Source organism: Polypterus senegalus, chromosome 8 (assembly GCF_016835505.1).
Source record: "Polypterus senegalus isolate Bchr_013 chromosome 8, ASM1683550v1, whole genome shotgun sequence".
In the NCBI taxonomy this organism is placed as follows: domain Eukaryota; kingdom Metazoa; phylum Chordata; class Cladistia; order Polypteriformes; family Polypteridae; genus Polypterus; species Polypterus senegalus.
The window spans coordinates 127,216,263-127,242,180 of NC_053161.1; the positions used below are offsets into that span (position 1 = coordinate 127,216,263).

The following is a 25,918-nucleotide window of genomic DNA, read 5'->3' on the forward strand; positions in this document are numbered from 1 at the left end:
GGATTGTCCTTCCGTCCCATGAGTGCTACGCAGGCGCGGAGTTTCACACATGCCCCGTCCATTTTGCAATGCACGATGGGATTTGTAGTTTCATTTTTCTAGGTAAAAGATGATTTTCTACTCCAGACTGTGCGATATCTTCTTCTTCTTTCTTACTATATAAAAGCGGTCGGGATTGTCCTTCCGTCCCGTGAGTGGAAAGCGTAGCGGTATTCCGCTTATCACAGACTTGCAGCTTGCAGTACGAAGTGACATGATGTGAGCAGAGTTCTGGTGCTCCCATCATTCCCTTGCTTTTGTGCACGATGCGCTGGAAACATAGACAAAATTATGTCTCTGGAAATAATTAATGTTGATGGAGTACAAATGCCTCACGTCGTAGTAAATATCAGGGGGTTAAAAGGGCGACCTCAATATAGAAAAAAGTTTAAATTTCATCACAAAAATAACAGAAACTACGAGTATTACAGTAATACCACTCAAATGCAATATAACCAAATTAATGAGTTTGTATAAAATATCAAATTGATCTACATACTGAATTGCCTTAAGAAGTGGTCAACTTAAAAGTCGGTCGCCTTAAAAGATGGGTCAGCCTAGTATATATATATATATATATATATATATATATATATATATATATATATATATATATATATATATATATATATATATATATATATATATATATATATATATATATATAATATGCACTTTGTCACTAACTTACAAGATGCCACAGAGGTAGAAGGTGAAATGAGCAAACCACAACTGTAATAAAACTAACAAAAGGGGACAGAAAACAAATTCAGAAAGTTGCTCCTTTTTTGTTTATTAAAGTCTGTGGATCAGAAGAAAATGTCCTTACTCCAAGAGGTACGTTTTTAGCAGAAAACAGATGTACCTCAACATTTGTAATTCAAAAGCTCTACTGTGTATAACTAGCATTTCTGTTTCAGTATACATATATCACAGCTGTCAGTCAAATCTCTTAGTAACAACAGTGCTGTGAAAAGTTAATTGCCCACTTCTTTATTTCCTTCATTATTGAAAATGTTTGACTGAGATGTATATTAGAGTGTTTTGTTGTTATGCCCTTTATTGAATGCCCAACACGATCTGGCACTGTGTGAAAACTGAGTTTTCAACTTACACCTAGTACAGGTATCTGGTTGCACCACTTTAGCTGTGATGACTACAACCAAATACCTGCATATAATTCCATGCCAGTCTTTACATTGTGGTGTTAAAGAATTCTAACCTACTCTGCTTCACAGAACTGCATTGTAAACACATCTGCAAGCTTTTGAGCATTAATCAATTGTTCCAGTTAACACCATGGCATCTGTGTTGGGTTTAGATCTGCACTTTTAGTAAGCTGGTCATGAAACTTATATTTTAATTCATTTAAGCCATTCTGATGTGACTGGCCTTTGTTTATTAGATCATTGTTGTGCTGTATGACACAATTCAGCTAAAAGACCTACAAAATCTGATGAATTTTCTGATACGTGCAGAATTCATTCTTTCCATTATGGCACGTTGTCCTGATCCAGTGACAGCTTAGTATCCACATACGGTATGGAATGACAGTGTCAAAATAAGACTGACGTTGTGGTATAAGCATGCCCTGGAATTTGTGTTTCAACTTGTGTGTAAGGCGGCTGAAGTTTAGAAAATATTCAGATATGGTTTTGCTGTAAGAAATTGACTTCTCTTTTAAGTTGTGAGAACATTCTGCAGTGTGGGCAGAACTGACATAATGTACTGAAGCAAGCATCACTACGCCTGAAAGGCTACTGAAATTCCAGTAGTCAAATAAGTAAACGTGTTAGTAATTGTGATGGACAACATACATCGGGTGGGCATCTCAGTTGGGATGGAGCATAATTTCTTAACTGGTCTGCAAGCCAGCCCTATGTTGCCACAAGAAACAGGGCAAAGGTCATCTTGTCTCTCCCAGAAGACAGGCAAAAGATGTCAATGCAACAGTGCGCACACTGGTGTCATGGCTGGGTTGGACCAAGGAATAATACCCGGCCTGGAGGACAGAATAGTGGAAGGACGTTGGAGGCAACCTGGCAGGACTATGTGCTCCCCTGACACAATAGGAGGCAGCTTTCCTGAGCAATTACCTGCAAGGCACACTGAATATTGTAGTCCTCTAGAACAAACTTGCAGGGTTCAATGGGGGCCACCATGGGGTCCTATAGGGATTCCTCATCCCTGCTTTACAGAACTTCCGTTTGACCCAGAAGTATTTCTACTGGGCATGGGAAGTAGACCTGGGTGCGGGATAAAATAAGCTACTCCACCTTATCCAGGTGGAGAGGTGTAGAGGAGAAGAAAAGAAAGCAAGAACATGAAGAGAATTGTGTTTATTGTACTACTGGCCCCTTTGTGGAAGGTAGCTGTAAAAATAAACCGTCTTTTTAAACAGAGCTTGTGTCTGTGTGGTTGTGCCAGGGGCTTGGGGTTCTCTGGCACCCTCTAGTGGCCACACTACTTAAAACTTCTAAAAGCATCCAATTGTTTCTATAAGGTTTATTATAAATTACCATAGCCAAGGCCGATTCAAGGCATATAAGAAAGAAACTGGGTGTTCACAGCTCTTGTGTAGAGGGGAAGAGTTGCTGACCACCTAAATGGCAAAATGTAGTTAGGAAAATTTATATAAAAAAAAGAAAAGAGAGAGAGAGATTGCATTATCTTTTCAATTGCATGCATAGGAACAGCTGAGAGAGAGAGAGAGAGAGCTGTTGTGTAGACAGGTGGTAAGTGGCCAGATTGCGGCATAAGTTTAAAAATTTCTTCAGAGATGCTTTGGATGAAATGTGCTTTATGGCAAAAAAAACTGCAGTGACAGTAAATTTGTGTTGTAAAAGCCATAAGCTGTTATAGCTAAAATCAGATAAAGATGAAAGACTAATCATTTAGGAAAAATTTTCTAAAATTAAATTTTCAAGTTTTAGTTAATGTTTTGGATGACCGCAGACATTTAAAAATTAGGATATTAAGAAGGCCAGATTACAATAAACTCAGTAAAGGTATGATTGTCTGTTGCTACACATTAAATTGTGGGATGCGTTTCATAACCAATGCTAGCATTTAAATATAGTGTTGTGTATTGTTAACATGGACTAGAATATACTAATACTACAGTATCATTAGAAATCTGCAATATTTAGAAGCTGTATATCTTGTTAAAATTACATATTACAAATAGTGCAGTCTATGAAAGTGGATGCTACAGACTGATACCACAAATCCCTGCAGTCTTCCCTAACCTCAGCTGGTTCACCACCTGGGCAATCTTCCACTGCTGGAATATACGCTATCTCATTGAGGTATAAAAATAAACAAGACAGGGATGACTGCAAGCCGTTTCACCATCATGTACATTTTTAACAAGCCTTCTGACAATAGAGGTATTGGCTGATAGTAAAGGTCTAATACTTTAAACCTGGTATGGTTGTGAAAAAAAAAATATTATTGAATCCGTACACTAAAGCTGTCTTTTATTACAACTGTTTATTGTACTTATCTATTTAGAATTTTGTAATATTGTCAGCTCTACTGTAATTCTAATAAATTAATAATGCTTGAAAAGCTGCATGGCCACTGGTGAAAATTTCTTGCTACTTTCTAAACCTGTAGCGTTATTTATATACTTTGCGACAGCCAGTAAAAATGCTATATAAACAAAGCACATTTGCTGTTATACTGCATTCTTTTTTATAACTGTCCCATTAAATATTGAAAACAGACATTTTTTAAGGCATGCTTTTAATTGGTTCTTCTTTTTCTGAACAGATTGCAAGACAAATTTCTGTGGCTTCAGCGAAGATTCTCAAAAGTTGGTGGATGTCTCTCGTTTCTTACATTTGGCTAGAGCACATTCCCTGAATAAACTCTTAGTGTGCTCTACATTGGGTGAATTGCTGCAGAAATTAAGAAGCACAACCTTGTGTACTCCAGGTAAGAGTCATGGAAGGCAAATATACATAGAAACAACATTTTCAGGATATTGTTCATTTGTTAGAAGTTATTTTTATTTCATGACTTAATAAATGATCAGATACACCTTAACTACTTGCTGGTGACATTCTCTTTGGAAGACAACATGGCATATTGCCACACATCTCATCCCATTGTCATTTTCTTATATAATGCTGTAATGTATTGGGAGCGACATGATGATATAGGAAATAGTCAAATGGTGTATTTATAATATAAAGCCAGCTTCTCATTGATATTTTACAGTGATTATTGGTAATGTAATTAACATACTGTTAAATGTGAAAGCAATTCATTGCATTGATTTTTTTAATTTACCATTATATACGATGTACATATTAGAAACCTGAAATTTAAAAATAGTACAGTACTAGCTTACACTGTCCGAGGTTATTGCTTTCTTTGTGAGTGTCAGATAACCCTATTGTATGTCTCAATGCTTAAATGGAATTAAACAGTTTCATATTTTGAAATAATGGACATTACCAACAGTTTAGCGTTTTAAAATGACATTGCACCATGGAAAAATCTGTTCACAAATAGTTAGTGTTGGAGGTAACACATTAAAAGTAATGTGTTAAGGTAGTCAGATTACTTTTTAAAGTAGTGTGTAACCCAACACAGTACAATTTTATTGAATTAAAAATACCTGCATTAATTAAAAAAAGAAAAAAGGTATAAATTACTACAGAAGCTTATTTCCATAACTCAAAAATAAAAAAAAAATCTGCATTTCATAGAAGTATTGCCTTCTTTTATAAAGACAATTTCCTGCTGCAGTCAGTGTAGCACTGTCCATACACAAGGATACAGTTGTCTGGTGACAGCTAGTTTTGATGAAGTGAAGCAAATACGTAATGTGTAATCAAGTAAAAAGAACTGAGCAAAAGTTGTAAGTATACATTTAATCCTGAATATGCTGTTGGGTAAATTTAATCCACCCAATTTAGGGTCAAAGGTAGCCAGTGACTGTTGCAGCACCACTGTGTATAACAACAACAGCAACATTTATTTATATAGCACGTTTTCATACAAATGATGTAGCTCAAAGTGCTTTATAAGATGAAGAAAGAAAAAAATATATAAAATTTGTTAATACTAATTAACAAAGAATAAAGTTATGTCCTATGGCCAGAGAGGACAGAAAAAACAAAAAAAAACAAAATCTCCAGAAGACAAGAAGCAGACATGATGGCTGGTAAACTGGCCCTTTGCAGAGCTCAATTGTACAACTAAATACAATTTGTTCAGTTCAATAACAGTCAGATTAGTTTTTACCCAGCTGTTTGCTATACATATTTTAAAAAAATGTGATTGGGTGGCACAGCAGCCAGTGTTCATACTACAGATGTTCGGAGCCTCACATTGGGGATGGAAAAAAGGTAATGGATGTTATATACTTCAAAGCACAACATATTTATAAAACACAAGAATATTATCCAATTTGATCTAAATCCATTAAGTAGTTCTCTCGTGAAATGCAGACACACAGACGTTAGACTTATATATATTATATATATATATGTATAGTGAGATTGGTGCTTAGTTGGCGCTGACCCGACAGAGACTGACACCAGAGGCACGTGCAAAACAAACAAAAAGTCTTTATTGTCTTCCCCGTGTCCCACAGGCAGTACACAGTCCCAAACACAAAAGTAAAGTAAATCACACCACAAATCACACTCTTCTTTCCTCCAGTTCTCCCAGGGCAGCTTTGTCCACCTCCTCCTGACTCTAGCGCCCTGAGTAGTGGCTGCAGGCTCCTCTTATAGCCCACCCGGAAGTGCTGCAGGTGCTCGTTGACCTACTTCTAGCTGCACTTCTGGGTGTGGCTGCGCTCCCGCCCAGACGGGTTCGATAAGCAGTGCCACTCTATGCAGCTCCCCCTGGCAGAGGCCACGTACTGTTTGGAGGCCCCTTCTTTTTCCGGTGTCTCCTCCTATTCTGGGGTGCACTGATGGTCTGGGTCCCATTATGGAAAGCTTTGGACACCCACAAGACCAGTGCCGGCAGTCAAGGCAGGGCTGTTTGGCAGCTGATATCAAGCAGCTGCCTCCCTGCACACTCCTCTGCCGCGCTGTCAGTCATTGCAGCTGCATCTCTTGTTGGGGGTGTGGCCACGCAGCGTGCGTACCCAATCAATTCCGGCCCTTTTGGTCGCCCCTCCCATATACTCTACAGTACCGCATCAGTACAGCCGGAGAATCCAGTGTCACGCCTCCTCAGCCATTGTTTTACAGCCCTTAGGGGCGCACCGACTTTCCTTTCTACCTGCTCGAGTGTCTCCTGGAGCAGTCCCAGAGCTTGTAATACAGACTGCACGGGTAGGAGAAGCTCCTCCAGCTCCCTTACAGTCAAAGACAGGTTAGTTTTGTTGGCCGGCAGTGGACTCGGACTTACCTCGTTCCACCTTGCCGACCGCGAGTCCTGCAGCTCCTGTTCCTGCTCCTTCCCACCGGAACCCGTTTAATCGGGTTTGAGGCGGAGGTTCATTGCTTTCGCTTGTACTTTACCTACGGGAAGATGACCCCCAACCTTCTCCCCCTTAACTGCTCCAAGAAAGCAACTTTTGCATAATAGGGAAAGCCGTGTCGGGAGGATCATCCGGGTACTCCTTCTCCGCTTGCTGTCCTGCAGAGAAAAGAGGGACCGGACCTACCTTGCTCGCCCTCAAGCTCGTCACTCCGTGAATCGGTGACCCCAAGCCACCAGCCCGCTACATGGATCTCGTCTTCCGGATGACCTCTTGTCCGTGTGGCCTCTCTTCGGGGTGCACCAACTGTGGCTACTTCTCTGACTGCGGGCGGGCAGCCGCCGACCTTGGAGTCCGCCTGGCTTTCTTCCTCACCATACTGTTTCTGATGGAGTAATGAAACCCTAGAGTGTCGCGGCTTTCCTGCTGCGGCTGCATGCTATGCGCTTCTGTGCAATGTGCGTGCTTGGCGCTGCTGTGCCGGGTCACCACACAAAAAAAATGTACAGTGGAGCCTCGGTTCACGAACGTCTCGGTACATGTACAACTCGGTTTACGACCAAAAAGTTTGCCAAACTTTTGCCTCGGTTCACAACCACACACTCGGCATACGAACAAGCCAGTTTCCCTTTCGCTTTGTGCGCGCCAATGATTTCCGGATGTGTTGCATTGTTCTTGGTCAGACGTGCGTGCTTTCGCTGTGAACTCTTTGTGCTCTATTTCATTTCCCTTCCGGTTCGTACGCACCGATTACTGTATTTAAGCATATGTTCAGCCTCTCCCTGTTCATTGTTCTCAGTCAGACGTGCGTGCTTTACCTGTGAACTCTTTGTGCTCTACAGTATTTCGTGTGCTTTTGCAGTTAAACATGGCTACATGTAACATGTTACTTTCTTGGTTGCTTGTGGTTGGTTTTTAAAGTTCGTATTTGTTCTAATGTGTTTTTTTCCCCTGTGCTTAAAACTTATTTAAAAATAAGTGTTTACAGCGATCAGGTCATAAGGCTATAGCGCGAACTCTTGCAATGTTAATTTCCTCTGTTATTCAGTGTTTTTACATTTAGTTTACTATTACGATATGCATTCTATGGTGTGATTAACTATATTTGTGCTTAAAAATGTTAAAAAAATATATTTACATACAGTTTGTACGATCTGGAACAGATTAATTGTATTTACATACAATCCTATGGGGGAAATTGCTTCGGTTCACGACCAAATCAGTTTACAACCAGAGTTTTGGAACGAATTATGGTCGTGAACCAAGGTTCCACTGTACAGGTCCCGGCCTTAAAAGACGGACTGGAATCCTGCCGGTTAAGCCAGTGTAAGAAAGGTGCTATATAGCGCTCGACCCGACACAGATTAGACACGGGAGGCATGTATAAAATAAATAAACTATTTATTTTCTTCAGCTGGAGGGCACATCTTCCCAGTAATACAACCAGCCACAACATAGTCCTAAAACACAAATGAAACACCAAAACACTCTCTCTCTCCTTCTACCACCAGTCCTCCAGAAGCTTTGTCCTCCTCCTCCTGACTCTGATCACTGAGTGGTGGTTGCTGGTTCCTTTTATGGAAGTGCTGCAGATGCTTGATCACCTATTTCCGGTTGCACTCCCGGGTGAGTCTGAAGATTAGTCTAGCTGGGCTCAGGAGTCCCAACTGCAGTACCCCCTGGCAGCACCTGCGAAACCGAACAGGACTGCACAAAACTCTAACCCACATGAAACCCTGGGGGAGTCCGAGGCACCACTTCAACCCAGGGAGGCTGCCATCTAGCGTCCAGGGGGAGATACTGGGTTTTCCATCGTTGTTCCTCCGGAAGGTATACTGCAGGGGTGTCCCAGCCAAGCATTGGCCCCAGCCGCCTGCCACAATATATGAAGTTCCCTTTCTACCCATTTGTAACTCTCAATATGCCATATACCAGTTACATTAATGGAGGAAAAAGTACTCCAAAGGAAGGCATTTCAAAATCCTCATTAAAGATTCAGTTAAAAAAAATCTCCCATTTGAAACCATAGGTGAAATTTCAGAATTGTTCATCTTAAAACATTCTCTGTAGCCTCAATTACTAATTCATTTACTTTTCCAGTTTACTTTGAGAGAGATTATTTAAACTTGTATGATTTACATATTTTTCCCCTTCACTTATCCAATACGCACTTCTGACTGCCAAACTGATCCAAATGCCAGTTTCTGAAAAGCCATCAGAGTCACATGTGCAGGTGATAGCCTGCAAACCTCTACAACACCAATTCATTCCTACTGTTGCTTGCAATTGTACCAGGTAACTTAAATGATCATTGTTACTCTAAAAGTAGAAAATCAAAACAAGGTAAACAAAAAGTCACTTAATTTAGAAATGATGAGTAATAATAGGAAAGGAGCTCTCAATGTGTGGCTCTGTAAGCTATTAAACATAAAGTAAACAAAGATATGCTTTGCATGTTTAAATAAAAACAGTCTCAACAATAATGATTTAGTATTTCACTAACACAGTTTTAGTGTAAGACTAAAATACTGCAGATTTTAAATCTTTGTCAGGCACTGCTTTAAAAAATGTTATGTTTTGTTTGAAACTAGTGTCTATCATTAATCTCAGCTACCATAAACCTATTTGGGCCATTTTTAACTAAATGATATTGTAAACCACTGTTAATAAATATGCATTTTATGTACTCCAGTAATACATATAATTAAGAACCAGTGTTGTTTTTGGATATGACTTGTTGTTACGAAAACATTTAACAAACAAAAATGTGTAATCTATCAATTTGATGAAGTAAATACACAAAATAAAAATGCTCAAACTTTCAAAACTGTTAACGAAGTCACAAAATGCATCTGATTGTATCATATTAGTACCTTTTCTAAATTGTTGTCATATTTTAATGGAAACAGCATGGGCAACACTCAAAGGTGAATAGTTGTAACATGTTTCTTAATTATGTATTTTTTATCATTTTAAGTGTTTCATAAGTGTTTCTTCATGCCTTGATAAATTTGTATTGACAACCATTGGATGAAATTGTGGAACAGAATTACCATTTAGTCAACATTTGCTTAGCCAAAAGTAATTAATTAACGCTTTCTTCTTTTCTTTAGAAAACCAGTGGCAACTTAACGAATTTATGAATACCAAGAAATCTCATGAAGTAGCAGTAATGGCAGAAGTGGTGTCATGTCTGGCCAAATTCTGCAATGTCAGACAGGTATGTTTATTAACACATAGTACATTGATTTTATTATATTTATTTCCATAACATTAGATCATCATTTCATATTGTCTGGAATTGTATTTAGTATTATATTATAATAATTATATATCCTTATGTTCTCTAGTAGTAGCTTGAAAAGTGCAGTAAAGAATTACAGAAAATAATATATTAATTAAAAAAAAATGACAAAAACTACATAGAAGCTATTAAAAGGAAACACAATAATATTATTAGTATTTATTAAACTTTTTCTTTGTTGCTTATTTCTCTTAATTTTTTTAGTATGATTACAAAAAAAAGTCAGGCAAGCATTTATGCATTTTTAATACTATTAATTTACCAAAGTTTAGTAGATCTCAGTGTTGTATATTCACAGTCTGTGTGCATTGCAATCAAGCAATATAAATTCTTGCTGCAGCAGCGTGTTTGAAAATTTGGAAGCCTTAAGTGCAGATAATAAATTTGCATTGCACTTTTGTGATGTGTTCAGTATCTGGTTTGTTCATAGTTACAAAAGTCATAGTTCTTCGATGTCTTTTTTTGCCATCCTTTCTGTTCTTTAAGTTGCTTTGCTGATATTCAGACGTTCAGAGCTTCATATCTTCATTTTTATGTAACATTGGTACTGAGATGTGTAATTTTCACATTTTGTTTATTATAAAGATCAATACCCACATTTTTCTTATAATTGTTTACATATTCATATTAGAGAATTTTTTTTTCAGCATACTTATAAATTACATAGACAGGAACAATGAAACATGCCAACCATTTCATTCCAATATATTGAAGAGCTGCTTTCATTAAACCGCTGTTTTATGCTGTCATTTAAAAAAGCTATATTGAATTATTCATAAAAAAACTCTGAAACTATGCTGATTTATAAGGATAGTATCACTGTTACATGTAAAAAGCTAACTATGAATTGTCACCATTGCATGGAGCTCCACTGCTAGTAAACCCAGAAGTAAACTTTATAATTAATCGATCAAGCCTCTCAAAACCCCACAGGGGACCCTCCCTTTCAACTGAACGTTAATCAGTAGAGCCACTCAGAACTCCACAGAGAACCCTCTTGGTTCATGAGGAGATTCAATAACTAAAAATAGCCCACTTGCCAAAAAGGTTGAAAACCGCTGTATTGTAGTTTGTTTTTTTTTTCTGTGCCCTGAACCCTTTCTGATGATGATGAGATAAAGCAAGCATTGTGAGGATAGGCTTTATACATGGGCAGACATGCTGCAAAAGTGTCTTGATTTGAAACTTTGAATGTCTTGTCACCCATAATTTTCACATTTCACAGTGCCACATTTACCTAAAACCCATAATGGTCACTTGCTGTAATAAAGTTTGCCCTTCCTTCTGTTATTCCCTAATATAACTGATTAGCTTTGCAAATCCCATTCCACGAACATTACTACAGCCAGACACGCTCAATTACAGTAGGGATTCATTACAAAAGATTATTTTTATTTATTTTTTAGGCTTTATTAATTGTCAAATGCAAATTGTCACTGTATATTAATATGAGTTGTGTAAGTGTGTATCTGTGTGTGTATGTGTGCATATGTAAGAGTAGTGCCTGTGAGACTAGAGTTCTGCCCATGCCTGTTTTTAGCCTTTTACCCAATCCCAGTGGGATGGCCTCCAGCCCCCATAATTCTGAAATGGATTGAGAAGGTTCTAGAACCCACATATTGAACTCGGTCCATTGAGTGCTACAGTCTTGCTGAGCTCTTGAAACACAGCTGAATGTTAAACCATGCATTAATTTTTTAACCTTTTAAAAAGTCTTTTGGCCAGGCAATGAAGTGAGTTTTAAATAAAAGGAAAAAAAAATCAAATATTATTAATTTGAAAAGAATAAATAAATTTGCAATTTAAAATTATTGAACAGTGTCACAGGGCATCAAAAAACTTCAAAAACTGCTACAAAAATTCAATAAAATAATTTGACCTATTCATCTCTCCATGACAACCTGTCACATGTACTAATATTTGTTCCTGATATAAAAAAATCTGTCTCCCTTGTAAAGCTTTGTATATGTAGCCTATCAGAATGTTCCTCATTTAAATGTTTTCTTTCTATCCAGTTAGTTGTAGCCTAGTGCAGTAATCCTAGACTTGCAGTACCACAGTATTAGTCTCTGCTGTATGTATATTCAGTGTATCAATGCAGAAATTCCATATCTAAGTTTATTTTACTTTTCTATGGAGTATACTTTTTTCTGTGTTTTCTACAGAATAAATGATTACTTTTTCTAATGTGTGTTAAGATTTTACTCTAATTTCTTTCACTTTTTGAATGATTAAAATAGCCACATGATGATGAGCAAATAGGTCCAAATGGTTGTTCATTTACAACTCCCATTCCCAGTCACATTTTTAATTGTAGTGATGCCTGTTGTCTGTTAATTGTCATTGAAAAAACTATGTTTAAAAGTAATCAAGGGAGTAGTCTGTTAATAAGAAAATTGCTTTTTAAAATTTAATACTTATGCGTGACGTGTCCATATCTCAAAATGGGTGATGGTGGTGGGTGATTGAAGCGAGTACTTTGTGATGTAGAAATGAGCAATTAGAAATGGAGCATAAAAAAATTTCTTACAACTCTGTCGATCCCTTAGGACAGGGCAGTTTATACCATAATCCAGTCTAATGTGCTCAAAACAAAGGAACAGCCCAGTGACCCAAAAGTGGCTGAGAAACATTGATTTAGGTATATGTATGGTGTGTGAGACTAGCTCTGGAGTTGTGCCCATGGCTGTTTCCAGCTAGTGCTGGGCGATATGGAAAAATCATATATCACGATATGGATTATTTTATATCACAATAATGATATATATCACGATATACCACCCACAATAAAGTATGTTTCCAGTTATTCTCTGAAAAGTTTGACAAAAATATCATTGCATACTTTTTTTTGCAACTTTATTTTGAAGTGACATTTAACTGAACTGTCACAAAACCACAAGATGGAGTTTCTTTGCGAAAAAGTTCATTTTTATTCTTGATTATCACTTATATAAAGGGTAGAGTATGCATTGCATAGCGACAAGACATTATCATTCATTTGTCATAGCCTATTTAATGCAATATTTTCTTTAGTAATTGATAAAATTAGGTTAGAAACGATAGAAGAGAAATAGGACGATAGACACTTTTCTATCGTCCCCACGATATATATCGTCATATCGCCCAGCACCATTTCCAGCCCTGCACCCAGGTCAGGCAGGAATGGCATTGTCCCCAACCCTGTAATCCAGCACTGGAAGAACTGGTATGAAAATATAGGTGTGTACTTACTTTATATCAGACATGAAATGAAAGAAAAAAGCAACCATAACTACAAAAAAATAAATAATAAAAAACACACTAAACTTGTGTATGAAAACTACATCAAGGGCAGGAGTAGATGTGTGAATTGCTGCCAAAAATCTCAATCTATTGTACAAAATGTAATTTTGTCAGTGTTTTATGGTAAACAGAAATTGTTTCAAGGGCTGGCTTGAAAAATAATTCTGAAAGTAAAGTTTTGGATGAGTGCCTAATTATATGTACATAGTTAGAAATTGTGTGCTTGTTGCTTCAGAGTGATGTACATAATGTGTGTGTATGTGCATATACATGTATTTTTTTTAATATAAATAAAATTACCGCAACTGCAACACTTGTTTTGAGAGTTTGCTTAGATGCAAGAGACAAAATGTTTCCAAAAAGTGGAGTACCTTGTGCCAAACAATATAACTTTGCGATGCTATAGTATATCGCATCTAAATATGGTACAATTAGAGATTTTGGGACAAAAGAAAATGAATTCCACAGTTGTGCTTCATGAAATATTTTGGTTATATACTGCAAATGCCATTTTTTGGAGAGAATGTATTGTATTCACTTGATATTGGTGTAAACAAAGTCTTTTAATAATATAATTTTTCTTCTACCATTTGCAGCTCATTATTTTATAAGCAGAATAATAGACATTAATTTTTGAGTATGTAATTTAGGCATAACAATGCCAAAACCCCTTAATCTGTAAGAGGTTAATTTTCATAGGTAATGAATATGTAGGCTTAGTAATTACATTAATTATGGTGGTGTACATGGTATGATATCCATCAATTCTGAATTTCCCAATGTGATTAATAAAGTTTTTCTAATCTAGTCTAAAGTAAGTGCTTTCACTGAAAGCCCTTTTAATAATAATCAGAACTGACTGTGTACTACTGAAAATGTACCATATTGTTCCTTGTAATGAATAGTGTGCTTAGTGAAAGCTCTTTGTAAAAAGAAAGATTTCCCAACTGCTGAAAGATATGGTTTAAAAGCTTTATGAGAGTACACAGAATGAAAACTTTAAAGCATCTGGCAATCCACAGTACAATAACAGATAAATTGTGGTTCTCACTTTTAAAATACAAACATGTAGCTACAAAGACTGTTCATATTACTTTAATAGTTTTAGAATTTGTTTTATTTGACAGTTGCTTTATATGTTTCCATTCTGTTTCTGTCATTGGTGTCCAGCAGTGGCAATTGTACCTTGGAGTGATTGTCGTCATCATCTCCAATGGTGGACCCACTGGTGACATTATATGCTTTTGGTGAAGATGGGCTAAGAATTTACGTAAAATAATTAAGCTTAATGAATGAATGTCTGGAATGAGTGTCTGATTTTTTTTGTTTGTTTTAATACTTTTTTGTATATCCTAGAACAGGGGTAGTCAATTATGATTTAAGGAGGTCTGGATAGAGAAAATTTCCTCATGTACAGGTCCGCAGCATCATCATGTTTAAGTTGCATTATAATTTTTACATTACAATTAATTTATATATTTTGAAGCAGCATTGCCATTGTATCAACATCTGCACTGTGTGAAGTCAATGACTCAAATCAAACGAAGAAAGTTCAATGCCATTTCAACTCTGGAGGGCTATATACAATAAAATAAGAAAAAATAAACAACAGTAAAAGTAAGTAAAAGCAAGGTAACTGACATTCAAATGAGAATTATAAATATTAAGTACTTTCATAATAATAATAAGTTTTAACGTTTCAACAACAAAAGACTTGGCCTCATATAAAAATAAAATATATAAGAGTTTTTTAATATGTTCACAACTGAACAGGCATAACCAGTTTCACAGTAAATCTGATCATCTGTAAATAACTGAACCTATCTTCCGCTCTTTCTTTCCCTCGTATCCCACTGCCTACTTTCTCTTTTTCAGTGAGAGAAATGAACTCTTACTTTTCTGCCAGGATTTTAAATCTGGGATGGAATGGGGTCAGTGACATCCTCATGCATGTGTGAAGACTGCCATCACTGAATGTTTTTTTGTGACGTCCCAAAGTCCACGTATCTCTGAGGGAAGACTCGTTAGCGAGTTGTTGGCCAGTAAGTGAATGTGTTAAAATCCTCGTTGACCGATCGTTAGTTGGCTTTAAGAATGCTTGTTTTCTGTAGCCTAACTGGCAAATTTAGTGGGTAACTTTTTTCAAATGTAATTTTGTGCTTAGTTTCGTAGTGGTGTTTCATATTCCTGCTTTTAACCACTGCCACCGTCTCAGAGCAAATGAGACACATCGGTTTCAAGCTTCCTACGGGAAGTATGAACATAAACGCCTCGGTCCATTCCGGATTAAAAGCCCGGTTTTCAGTGTCAACCTTCCGCCGTTTAGCAAAAGCCATGGCACATTGACTATTTCGTTGCATTTCTCTCTCTCTTGTCTTCTCACTCCTGTATATTTTTCTCTCCATGTCAATGCCACTGCCACAAGAGTGCCAGCTGTTTTCACTCAGAATGCAGCTTTTCCCAACAGAGTCACGCTGCAGACTGCAATACCTCACGGAACGCCCTCCATATCACGGAATGCCCATAGGTTCAGTCACGGAACGCCCTTCAGAGCATAACATCCAGTAGTACACATGCATGTAATGACGCAATTTATCATAACGCCCTTTCCCAGCGTCACTCGTATCACGCCCTCTGCGAGACAGTGTTGAGCCGATCATTGTACAGAGAATGCTGTAGATGCTGTAGTTGTACAAATTACAACAGTTTTCTATCTGGTCAAACATAAATGACTTCCAGTTTCATACTTATGCAATCAAATCATTCTAAGCTCTTTCATGATTCTAACACTTCGCCGATATAAAGTACAGTTTTATGTTGTTTTTTTTTTTACTATTTTGAATAGTTGTTCATTACGTTTTCCCCTGAAGTGTTACATTATAGTAAAAGTAACAAATCTTATTACTATCCAGTGTTTCAAACGGAATGTGCCTCATGAAACTCATACCTATAGATTTTCAATCTATAAATGTATTTTATATTCCCACTAGCAAATTATACACATGTGAAACAATAATAAAGTTTCATTATTTTTAGAAGGTTTTCAAAAACAGCGCTACATATAAAATTAGTTTTAAAACTGACAAGGAAACATTTTAGGAAACAGTCAGTTATTTATTGATTTGATCCATCAACGTTTTCATTACTAAAAGCTGCATGTGTGAAATACTGGATGTCATGTCCATATCAATTGAAAGGCATGTGACAGCCAGTAGATTTTACATAATTTTACATTTTTTAACTTTTCAGTTTGAGACAATCGTGATTGTTCTTAAACCTTTTTTGTGCAACATTTAAGTTGATTGCAAAGACCCAACTTATACCAACATAAACTCAAACTGTCTTTGAGTCGTCGTCTTTGTAAAATTTTTATAAATATCAAAAACTGTTACAACTACTAATAATAATAAATAGTGGATCAGTTACAGTGTGCTTTCAGCAGGGAATTATCCCGAATTATCTCATCATTAAACATACCGTATTTATTGTCTTGTGCATACTGTACAATAATATTGTTATTTACTGTACATGCCTCTCCAGAACAGTAATAATATAATAAAACACAACAAATATATAGAATACAATTTACAATAGAGATATATATTCAGGTATATTACAAATATTTATACCTAGTCTTTTTCTTACAATGTTTCTTATTATGATTGGCTGTTCAGTAACTTTTTAACTAAACACTTTCTTTCAAGCCATACTTGGCGCCATTGGTTCTTTACTATTTGCCAGAAGGGAGGATTAAGAAAAGCACTTGTGCAGGATGGCCGAGTATGTAATAATCTTAGCAGAATGTCTTCTAGATATCCTGGACAGAAGGCAGCTGGGTGCCAGTAATAGTTTGTGGCATTCACCACCCTCGCGTGTGTGCCCTACCAGGATGTGATGCCGCCAGTGAAGATGGACTCCAGACAGCACATGTGAGACGTCTCAGGAAGGCATTGGTGAACTTGGCAATAGGCAAACCATGCTGTTCCCTCCTCAATTCATCAGTGATTGTTACTGTACGAAATTTAAACAAGCTCACCATTTTCACAGCACCCCACAAAAACAAACCACAGCTTAATCCATTCTCTGAAGTCTATGACCTGCTCCTTAAATTTTGGCCATGAAAGGTCAGATTGTCCTGGGACCACTGAGTCAGCAGATAGACCTTGTCTACAAGCCATTTAATCATTGGTGGTTATCAGGCCTATGATGGTGATGTCAGCAGCATTTTTAATGATGGAGCTGGTGTGGTGTCCGGACACACACATTATCATTATATATATATATATATATATATATATATATATATATATATATATATATATATATATATATAATAATCCTGATTTGTAACATGGCATTGTTTCATACAGTAGTTCCATATTCAGTCCCAGGGCTGTACATTTTTCCCCAACTAATTTTTGCTTTTAATTCGACTCCCTTCTTGAACTTGCAAGCCAACAGTCTAGGTTTTGAAAATTAAAGTGATGTATTAAAACACACTGTTATAATTACCACATAGGGGAGTGTAACCTGTGGGGGGCATTTTAGCACCCAAACCCTTCACACAACCACACACACACACACATAAGATCCAGGTTCAAATATGAATTTATTTTAAAGAAATAAAGCACACAATCCCAGTTGGGACATCCATCTGTGTCCTCCATCCATTACATTGGTCATTTCAGTAGACAATGAACTATTGAAGCAGGTCAGAAAGCCAGTCCATCCCCACTTTTCTTTACAGTGAATCACTGATCAAATCCACTGAACAAAATGACATCACGGTAGGTTTTTTCCACATGAAAAAAAATAAAACACAAAAATGTAATTCGTCGAACAGCAGCAACTGATGGGAATATTTTTTTTAACCTGTATCTCATCAAGAAAAAAGTTCATGTCCTTCAGGCATTCAAAAGTAAATAAGAAGGTGGACATGACTTCTTCAGTCTCTTCATCGTCTCCCCTTTGTTCTTATTTTTCAATTGTGTATGTAACTTCATCCTCGTCCATTTCCAGAATTCTTGGCCGGAGGACTGTCCCAACAAGTTGGTCTTTGTTGGCATCCAGCCAGTCACAAGCAGTTAGGATGTTTTGGATCAACGAAGACTTTTTTTATGAAAAAGAAAAAAAAAAACACTGTCAAGTACTTTATTAGGAATATCAACATATTAACTCCACTTTTACTCAAAGAACAATCAAATTGGCTTATGAGATGAACACAACAATATGACCACAGCATGTCGTAGGAATGCTTAGCTCAATTGATTTCTCTCGCTTTTTGTCTCTACTGCCTGTAGGCATGAGGTAGAGTGAAAAATAAAAAAAATAAACTCCAGTGTACAACCACAGCAGTTCATCTTCAAGGGAATGTCATGTCTAGTTAGAAACCATTCAGAAAGTGCACAAATAATTCAAAATGACTAAGTGCTCTGTAGTGAAAAAAGCATTCATTTTTATTTACTAATACATTGCTGTAAGACCCATTTCAGTTCAATCTGAACGTCTACAGGAATTGTACTGAAGTGAGTCCCTGAAAGACAAAGAGTCCAATTAGCACAGTATTGTCACATATGAAGACCACATTCATCATTTCAAATAATATGTAATTTAATTGTTCCCAGTTTAGTAAGCATGCTTTAAAAACTGCTGAAACATTCACCCAAACATATTACAATAGAAATGCTACATCTAAAAAGTTATACATAATGGAAAGTGTTTACCTGAAGCAAACAATCACTCCATTCTAGACTGGTTGATTTCTGAATGATATTGAAAAGGAAAAAGAAAGTCATCACCTTTAAGGCATTGGCTGTGCCATAAGAATCATTTCACTACATACCTGACAGGACTGTGCCTTTGTGAGGTACAATTTGCTAACAACTAAATGTAACCATAAATATGCTTAATATGATTGTACTGGCATAAATAATTCAGTCAACATTTTCATATTCTTTAGTAATGGAAAAGAAGGGTGGGGGAGAAAAGTCCTCGCTCTTTCCTATCTTGTCTGGAATTGCTGGAAGCAGAAATAATTGCCATTTAATAAATCAGTTAGAGCACAAGCACACAAACACTCATTTTTAAGACCACCATTCTCTGCCCCCATAACGGCACTGACACACCACAGGGCTGACGAGAGACACAAGTTACTGACAGCCTCACCGGAGACCTGCTGTGTGACCAGTTGGTCAAAGTCTTTTTGTGAAGTTCTAATATTTAAAATTAGTGTCAGAAAGCTTTTCAACTGATAATTACGAAGCACTGCCCGTGGGGCACAGGATGTTCTTCTTCTCGTGTGGAAAGTGAAGACCAAGTCTTGGCTGGAAGATAAAAAATTTAGAAATACTGTAAGCTGACAAATTCTTATAACTGTTCTTCCCTTGAAAAAAGCTTCAAAAGTTACACACCTTTAATGCTGGCTTTGCGAAGTAAGAGATGACATCACCATCTTCTAATTTTTGGCATGTCTTCCTAAAAAATGTAAATCAGGAAATTACAATAAATTCTATGAATAAAAAAAATCACAATATTCAAACAAATATTACACTTAAACCACTGACCTGACTGAAATCAAATGCTCTCTCAGTGGCGATGTAGAGAGCATACTAAATAAAAAAGCAAGTTATTTTTTTAAATCAACATTTACATCTTACTACTGGCAAAGTGTCCTCCACTTACCCTGAGCAGTCCAGGCTGTCAATCTGTGTGTGTAGATTCTACCAATTTAAGAGGTGATTAGTTAGTACAGGAGATATCTGTGTGTGTTTTTTGTCTTATACTAACAACACATATTTATATTTACTTTACCTTCTTCTGTGGTTCTTTCCAGCTACCTGGCATTATTTTAGAGGCAATTTTCCTACAGATAAAATTTGTTTTGTCAAAATTGATTTATATTATATTAATATATATTAAAAACAAAGTTGATATGAACTTTGCAGATGGAATATCATTCTAGAACTGGATTAATTAAATTTAATTCTGAAAATGTGCCAATTAATAATTTTATCACACAGAAGAAAGAACCAAAATTTAGCTTTAGCCTTTCATCACTTTTTATGACAATGATATTCATTTCAGATTACAAGAGTAGAATTATTAGTAATAGAACAGGTAGAGAAATAGTGAACATCAGATAATATAATCTCTAGCAACTTTTAAATGAACAAATAATTTATGAAGGGAGTGACTTTGGCTTCACACATGAGACCATAGCACACCATTACAAATATTTTAGAACCTTGAGGATGTTTTACCACTGTGCCATTACAAATTATTTACACAGCTCTTCCAAAATAGCTTAGTGAAAACTATCCATTCATCCATTTTCCAACCCGCTGAATCTGAACACACGGTCACGGGGGTCTGCTGGAGCCAATCCCAGCCAACACAGGGCACAAGGCAGGAACCAATCCTGGGCAGGGTGCCAACCCACCGCAGGACACACACAAACACACACCAAGCACACACTAGGGCCAATTTAGAATCGCCAATCCACCTAACCTGCATGTCTTTGGACTGTGGGAGGAAACTGGAGCACCTGGAGGAAACCCACGCAGACACGGGGAGAACATGCAAACTCCATGCAGGGGCAGCGCTACCACTGCGCCACCGTGCCGCCTAGTGAAAACTATTAGATCAAATTATTTAAAGAAGATTAGTTCAAATGGGCAGCAGTCATCACTAGGTAACAGAAATAACAGAGTAAATAAGGAACAGTCCTGCTAAAATGCTAATTTTGGGAGATTTGGGCTGAGGTTCAAACTGAGTGAACTGAACATATGAACAAAGATATAAAAAAGAACATTAAAACTTTTGAACGCTGGGACTGAACAGTTGAACAAAGATCAAGAACAACGAACTTGAACTCAGATGGCAGAGGCTGGGCAGTGACTGGTGCAGTGGGCACGGAGGGCAGAGACTGGTGGTGACCGGTGCCATGGGCACGGAGGACAGAGACTGGGTGGTGACCGGTGCCATGGGCACGGAGGACAGAGACTGGGTGGTGACCGGTGTGTGGGCATGGAGGGAAGAGGCTGGGTGGTGACCGGTGCTGTGGGCATGGAGGGCAGAGGGAGCACTTTAGGACCTTTGCCACAATCTGACAAGTGCCTGAGGAACTGATCTTTATGAACTACTGTTTTCTGACAATAACAGCAATGGTAATGGCCTGATCCCTGGCAGTTCAGTGAACACTTGTATATTTTAAAACCTGAAACAGTACAAAGAAAAAAAAGGTTAATATTCAGAATTATTTTGCTAAACATTTAAAACTTAACGAAAGAAATTCAGATAATCCTTAAATTTAATAAGAGTTAAAACAAGCAAATCCTGTCCTATTATTCTTTTAAACAGAACAAACTAATTAAAGATTCTGTCAATGATGCTTTTAAAAATGTATGAAAATATACTATATGTTGCCTGTCAATTTTAGGCAATGTAATTCCACACTTACATTCTGAAAAATTAAAGTATTTGTAGTATGATCTTTGTCATATTTTACTAAATATTTTAAAAGAGAAAATTGTTAATACACAGTCATGAATTAATCTAAAATTATTCAAAGCTAGCTTTTCAAAAGGTTAAAAAGTACACAGTGTACTATTTTGTCAAATAATATCATGTTGTTAAGGTGAATATCTAGCTGCATTAAAGTGTATTAAAAGTGTCAATTAATCAGATTTTACAAGTTACAAGATATCTTCTAGAGCACTTCACATCCCTCCATGAACAACTACTGTCCTTTTGTGGCTCTGTAAGTGTCTGATGATGCCTGCAGAATCTGATCTTTTACAGCAAAACAAACAAGCAAACTCCTGAGCACCAAACACAACTGTAGGTTCCTCTGTGGTCTTCAATATACTTATGTGTCTCTGGTGAATATAAAATAGATATAAAGTTCTTAAAACTGACAAACATGCACAAGGACAATCACTTCACTTTATTTCAATTGAAAAAAATTCAAAAGCAGTATTTTTGAAGAATGCAGGAGAGGTGGGCATGAAATATTTAATATTGTTTTAAGAGTTCAAACAAACTGTACTATCATTGAAAGAACTTTATAAAATAAATAATAATAATAATAATAACAACAACAACATGATTCTATCCTGGCTGTTCTTTTCCTCATTATTGTCTACAATCTAATTTGAACTTTCTTGAACTGAAGGAAATTGAATATTGCATTCACACTTGCCCTTTGTTTGTAGCTACTTATTAAAATGTTCAGTTATGTACTGTAAATATATATACAGAACTATGAAAAAAGATCTAAAGTGACCTAAGTATATTCAAACTTCAGACTACCAACATTACTATAATTGAAAAACCAGTATATCCACTATTAACTGTGTTTGTCTTAGAAAATTATGCAAACAATAAGCTTTCTGTGGAACATTACCTTATAATGGCTCAATCTCTCTGTATTGTCTTTCTGAAATATATTTTGATATCTAAAATACCAGGTTACTGGTTTTGCTTCTGATTAACTTGCATATACGTGATATACAGGACAAATGGTGAATGATATTCTGGCAATTATAAGTACTTAATCACGGTCACTTATATTTGATTACAGTCCGTTACACTGCGCTATGGTTAATTATACTCAACAACGGTCAATTGCATATTATAACAATTGTTATAAAAAATTATTGACTGCTAAATCCGTCAATTTACTACTCAGAATCGAGTATTCCGATTAGCCCTGTAACAAATAGCTACACAAACCATTCTGTTTGTTGTTTAACTGTTAATACTTTCTTAGAGCACTTAGTACTGCACGGAACCTGAAAGTTGATTCAACATCTTTATTACACTGTGGTATAATTCGTACCCTAGCAGTAAGGTATAATATTACCTAATACTAGTACAACTTGCAACAAACTCACTGCCATCTTAATTTCCAACACAAACTCTTCTGAAAATATTTCAGAAAGATATATTCTAAGTCCACCATTCCTCCGGACTCCGACAAAAACAATGATGACGTCTCGAAACTGACATCAGAGGGCGTTCCGTGACTAGTGCTGGGGGGCGTTCCGTGATATGAAGGGCGTTCCGTGTCTAAATTCCTAGGTATTGCAGGCTGCAGCCAGACCCTTCTCGCTTTTCCGCTCCTCTATTCCGTGAAGGCCCGCCCTACTCTGCATGTGATTGGCTGACATTCTTGCCTTTACTTTGACCAATATCAGTCTTCCTCCTTAAACCCAGCGTTTCTCAGCCTTTAAGTATTTGCGACTCGAGTTTTCATAACAGTTGCAATCGCGCCAAAATGTTTTTTTTTAAAGGAGCCCACTAATACCAATTTGTTCTTTTGTAATTAATGATATATCATAGATGCATATTTTATTATACCTGCTTAACTTTTATCAACATTTATCTAACTCTATATTTATTTTTCTAGTATCAGAATGTAGTTTAAGTTAATTTGTTTTGGTTTCAATAGATGTATTTTTCATATTTTTGATTCTTGTTTTCTTTTTTTCACATCTTCGCGCCCCTCTTTTTGTTACTTCGCGCCCCCCTAGGGTGGCCCACCCTACAGATTGAGAACCACTGCTTAAACCCAACCAACTCGAACCCACGAAGGCAACAAGTATTGGCCAGTCAGAGACACGTAGGAGGTCCCTTTCACCGAGTAGCGGTGTAGAAACACTGTCAGAAAAGAGTAGCCAGTAAAAATGTAATCTCCGCCAAACGAAATTAAACTCAATCCGCCTAGTAGTGACCTGTGTCCTAGAGCAATAAAGTTCTGAGTATTGACATAATATAAACTTCCATAGAGGCTTTTTTTGGTGTTGCATTATTTTATTTTGACATGGCTGTCACCATGTTGTCCTTCTGTTGTTATGACATACTAACAGGTTGCTAAGGGGCAGTTATTAAACCAAAGTTGCAATAAAGGTAAACATCTGAGATTGTGATTATAAAAAATAAAGTGATCTAAAAAATTAGGGCAAAGACTTTTGCATGTTTTCATGCTTTGATTTTTGGTTTTGTTTTAACTTAGTTGTCAATCAATCAATCAACATTTATTTATATAGCACATTTTCATACAAAAAATGTAGCTCAAAGTGCTTTACAAAATGAAGAATAGAAAAATAGAAGACACAATAAAAAATAAACATAAGTCAACATTAATTAACATAGAATAAGTAAGGTCCGATGGCCAGGGTGGACAGAAAAAACAAACAAAAAAAAAAAACGCCAAAGGCTGGAGAAAAAAAAAAAAACTGTAGGGATTCCAGACCAAGAGACCCAGTCCCCTCTGGGCAATCTACCTAACATAAGTCAAACAGTCCTCTTTGTATTTAGGGTTTTCATGGAAGGACTTGATGATGATGGTCACGTAGACTTCTGGCTTTCAGTCCATCAATGTTGGTGGATCATGATGCTTTGAGTAGGTGGTGGTGGCGCAGGCTGCCACCACAAAGAAACCGGAAAAAGAAACAGAAGAGAGAGTTGGGGTCAGTACGGATTTTGGAGACACTATGAATAGTTATTATGATGAATTGAACATACAGAGTATCAGTATTAAGTTAAAGTGAAGTTATAAAAAGGCCATATTAAAGTAATGTGTTTTCAGCAGTGTTTTAAAGTGCTCTACTGTATTTGCCTGGCGAATTCCTATTGGCAGGCTACTCCAGATTTTGGGTGCATAGCAGCAGAAGGCCGCCTCACCACTTCTTTTAAGTTTAGCTTTTGGAATTATAAGGAGACACTCATTTGAGGATCTAAGGTTATGATTTGGAATATAGGTTGTCGGACATTCCGATATATAAGATGGGGCGAGATTATTTAAGGCTTTATAAACCATATGCAGTATTTTAAAGTCAATCCTGAATGACACAGGCAACCAGTGTAGTGACATCAAAACTGGAGAAATGTGTTCGGATTTTCTTTTCCTAGTTAGGATTCTAGCAGCTGCATTCTGCACTCGTTGCAAGTGATTTATGTCTTTTTTGGGTAGTCCTGAGAGAGGGAGCGTTACAGTAATCTAGTCGTGAATTAATTTCTCAGCATCTTTCAATGATATAAGAGGTCTAACTTTTGCTATGTTTCTTAAGTGAAAAAATGCTGTCCTAGTGGTCTGATGAATATGCGATTTAAAATTCAGATTACAGTCAACAGTTACCCCTAAGTTTTTTACTTCCATCTTAACTTTTAATCCTAATGCATCAAGTTTATTTCTGATAACCTCATTGAATCCATTATTGCCAATTACTAAAAATTTCAGTTTTCTCTTTATTTAGTTTGAGAAAATTACTATTCATCCATTCAGAAATACCAGTAAGACATTGTGTTAGTGAATCGAGAGAGTCGGAGTCATCGGGTGCTATTGATAAGTACAGCTGTGTGTCATCAGCATAGCTGTGGTAGCTCATGTTGTGTCCTGAGATAATCTGACCTAACGGAAGCATATAGATTGAGAAAAGCAGCGGACCCAGGATAGAGCCTTGTGTAACACCATATAGAATATCATATGGTTACCATCATTCATATCATGTGATTACCACAACTCACAAAGAATTTTCTACCTGCCAGAGAGGCCCACCCATTGACTAATGCGATTTCTAAGAATATTGTGATCAATGGTGTCAAATGCGGCACTCAGATCTAAGAGGATGAGAACAGATAAATGGCCACTGTCTGCATTTACCCACAAGTCATTTTCTTGAGCAGGGGTTTAACTACAGCAGTCTTAAGACAGTCTGGGAAAACCTCCGTATCTAATGACGAATTAACTATTTCAAGAATATTGTCAATTAGCACGCCTGATATTTCTTTGAAAAACCTTGTTGGTATTGGGTCAAGGACGCAGGTGGAGGGTTTCAGTT

At 36.8% G+C, this 25,918-nt stretch overlaps 1 protein-coding gene and 1 long non-coding RNA gene across 3 annotated transcripts in view; one reads left to right on the top strand and one right to left on the bottom strand.

The window, feature by feature from the left end:
- The window catches only part of mettl25 (methyltransferase like 25), a 142,157-nt gene that overhangs the window by 4,704 nt on the left and 111,535 nt on the right, over nucleotides 1-25,918 (top strand). For both annotated transcript variants that reach the window (XR_005634717.1, XM_039761766.1), the window contains exons 2-3: nucleotides 3,814-3,978; nucleotides 9,604-9,710. Coding sequence is in view for 1 of the 2 variants with exons in the window: in XM_039761766.1 (XP_039617700.1) it covers nucleotides 3,814-3,978; nucleotides 9,604-9,710 (272 nt within the window). In the remaining variant the exon portion in view is untranslated. The remainder of the gene's footprint in view (nucleotides 1-3,813; nucleotides 3,979-9,603; nucleotides 9,711-25,918) is intronic.
- Nucleotides 18,060-18,910, bottom strand: LOC120534286. The gene is made up of 2 exons (XR_005634718.1): nucleotides 18,800-18,910; nucleotides 18,060-18,185 (listed from the first exon to the last, which is right to left on the bottom strand). It is a non-coding gene; the product is annotated as an uncharacterized LOC120534286 (long non-coding RNA).